General features: G+C 56.1%; 1 protein-coding gene across 1 annotated transcript; it reads left to right on the forward strand.

Annotated features, from left to right (window-relative positions):
- Positions 1–465: 465 nt before the first annotated feature.
- Positions 466–2,628, forward strand: LOC132676005 (histone H1.4). The gene has a single exon (XM_060628189.3). It carries the CDS (start codon positions 522–524, stop codon positions 1,161–1,163), a length of 642 nt encoding a protein of 213 aa, XP_060484172.1. The 5' UTR covers positions 466–521; the 3' UTR covers positions 1,164–2,628.
- Positions 2,629–3,061: the final 433 nt, after the last annotated feature.

A 3,061-nucleotide genomic window follows, 5' to 3' on the forward strand; every position in this document is an offset into this window, starting at 1 on the left:
ACAGAGGACCTGTGTTACTTCCCTCGCGAAGAAAGAGAATTATCGTGAAAATTTAGGTGGAAACCATTTCGTTTTTGTCTCCCAAAGAAGGCAACCATGTGCCCAACCACCCCTGAGAAAAAGAACTTTCAGGGGCAAAGGAGCGAACAGGTAATTTAAGAGAAAAACAGAAAGTGGTCTCCCACCGTCCTGGACTTCCCTCGGAGTTGGGGGAGTTGGGGGCTCCTGGACGCGTCGCCTTTGGGGTTGCGGAAAAAATAAATGGAGAGCCCGGAGCCTGAGGCTTCTCGGATCCTTTTCCGACCAAAGCCGGGAGATTTGGTGCGGGGTATTTTAACATTTTCCCCCTTTTGTGAAGTGGAACAAACACAACTTGGGCGCACGGCGGCGGCTCGGAGCCTGCCAGCCAGGCGGGCGAGCGGAGCACCAATCAGCGCGCGCCTGCGCTCTATATATACGGCGGCCCGGCCCCGGCGCACCCACGGCGCTCTGCCACTTGTCCCCGGTCCTACAGCCTCAGCATGTCGGAGACCGCTCCCGCCGCTCCTGCCGCCGCGCCCCCCGCGGAGAAGGCCCCCGTGAAGAAGAAGGCGGCCAAGAAACCCGCAGGGGTGCGCCGCAAGGCTTCTGGGCCACCGGTGTCCGAGCTCATCACCAAGGCCGTGGCCGCCTCCAAGGAGCGCAGCGGCGTGTCGCTGGCCGCGCTCAAGAAGGCGCTGGCGGCCGCCGGCTACGACGTGGAGAAGAACAACAGCCGCATCAAGCTGGGTCTCAAGAGCCTGGTGAGCAAGGGCACCCTGGTGCAGACCAAGGGCACCGGCGCCTCGGGCTCGTTCAAGCTCAACAAGAAGGCGGCGTCCGGGGAGGCCAAGCCCAAAGCCAAGAAGGCGGGCGCAGCCAAGCCCAAGAAGGCTGCCGGGGCGGCCAAGAAAGCCAAGAAGGCCACCGGGGCCGGCACTCCCAAGAAGAGCGCCAAGAAGACCCCGAAGAAGGTGAAGAAGCCGGCGGGGGCTGCTGTCGCCAAGAAAGTGGCCAAGAGTCCGAAGAAAGCGAAGGCTGCCAAGCCGAAGAAGGCCGCCAAGAGCGCAGCCAAGGCCGTGAAGCCCAAGACCGCCAAACCCAAGGTTGCCAAGCCCAAGAAGGCTGCACCCAAAAAGAAGTAGGCTGTTGAAGAACGTCTGCTTCTGAAACCCAAAAAGGCTCTTTTCAGAGCCACCACTGATCTCAAAGAAAGAGCTGAACCTTCTAATCCTGTCCCTTTCTCCCTTTAACCTTTGGTTCTAGGTGTGGTTGGCAGCTACAGTTGACGCCTGCCGGAAAGGGGCGGCGGGGGTCTCTGCGCCGTCCTAGGGCTCGTCCCCTGCCCAGCGGCATCCCGGGTGGCCTCCCCCGCTACGGTGCGGAAGCGCTGTCCCGGAGGCGCGCACTCGCGCGCCAGCCCCGCCCCGCGCCAGGCCATCGAAAACAACCACAAATCAAGTCAGCCAGTTCCTCGGTCTCCAGGAATCCCCCGATTGGGTTGGAAAGCCGTTCAAAAGTCCCGCCCTGCTCGCGGGTTGGCCCACTCCTCCGGCCCACGCTTTTCATCGCGTGTTTTATTGGGTGGAGGCCGGCCTCTTGTGTATTCTGTGTATGTTTCGTTTCCAGTGGATTGATTGTGCCTTTTACGCCCGGTAAGTGTGTCCCTGATACCTCGGACACTTCCCATGGTTTGGAAAGTCCAGCTCGTGTCCGGGGACGGCCGCAGCACCCCGCCGGGGAGGAGACGGTGCGGGCGTCCGTGCCGCGCGCTCCCGTGGGCCAGCCCGCGCGCTGCGGCCGCTGAGGACCGCGTCTGGACCACCGCGCGGCGGCGGCGGCCACCCTGCCACCGGGCGCCGCTGGACCGGCGCCCTTCTGTCCCTCGCGTCATGTAACTTTGCGCAAAAGTGTGATGGATTGGAGTGCATCACAACAACCCTTCGTCGGCCATCTTGTCCCGGCAGCGGGTCACCGAGCGTCGTTTTAGGTAGACGTCAACATCTAAACGCCGGAGATGCTTTCAACGCATTTTTGCGCGGTCCGAAGTCCCAACGGTTTCTACGCGAGTAACGTACGGGTAAAGCTGGGAACGTATGCATGTGTGGGGGTGAAGTGATGTCTCTAACGAAGGCCTTTAGTTTATCTTCACGGCGGAATCTGCGGCTTCTTTCATACTGATGGCGTTTCTTCTGGGCAGAGGAAAGTCCAGCGTCGTGTTTTATATTCTGGTCAACACGGATTTTCCTGAGACAAGTTCCAGGAACCGGGGCTTCTGGAGACCCGAAGCTCAGTTCTTCGCCCATTGCCACAGCGACTGATGTAGTCGTTAAGTAACTTAGATTAATTTCCCCCCGTTACCGGTAGTGACCACGGAGTTCATTCCTGCCCGCACCGTCCCTTCCAACGGAATGGGATACTTTAATGTTCGTTTTCATGTGTAGAAAGACCCTTCTTTGAGAGCACAGCGCACCCGCGCGCGCGCATTCACGCCAAGAAAGTTTTCCCATGGTTTGTTTCAATAATTTTTGTGTTGTCAATTTCACTTTAAAAGCAATTGAACCCCCTGTATTTTGTTACAAGGTTTAATAAATGCGTACGACTCTTCCATTTCTGCTTCCTTTCCCCTCCCCACCTCACTCCCGTTGGAGATGCCAACCGTTATCATAGGCTAAATTCCATGGATAGGTGGAGTAATCCTAGGTTTTCTACTTTGTCCCTTTGATCTTTCTGGTCATTTCTCCACTGAGATCATACTGTTAAGTATTGTTCACAGCACTGTCTTCAATGCTGAGAATACATAACCCATAGTAGGTACTGAAATAAAAATGGAATGTTTGAGAAACTGAGATGTTATAACACGAATGTTTGAGAAACTGAGATGTTATAACATGACCGAGGGAGGATAGAGCTCATTCCCTGTCGTTGCTCTTTTTTTTTTTTTTCCAGAATTTCCTGGTTATTCTAGTTTTTGTTTATTTATTTTGTTTTTCGAAATGCACTTTAAGATGCTTCCTCCCTCCCACCTCACCTCTTCACCCTT

The sequence above is a fragment of the Panthera onca genome, chromosome B2, assembly GCF_046562875.1.
Source record: "Panthera onca isolate mPanOnc1 chromosome B2, mPanOnc1 haplotype 2, whole genome shotgun sequence".
Classification (NCBI taxonomy): Eukaryota; Metazoa; Chordata; class Mammalia; order Carnivora; family Felidae; genus Panthera; species Panthera onca.

Excerpts from the sequence above, each read along its gene's own strand:
- LOC132676005 (XM_060628189.3), top strand. The coding sequence starts at position 522 with ATGTCGGAGACCGCTCCCGCCGCTCCTGCCGCCGCGCCCCCCGCGGAG.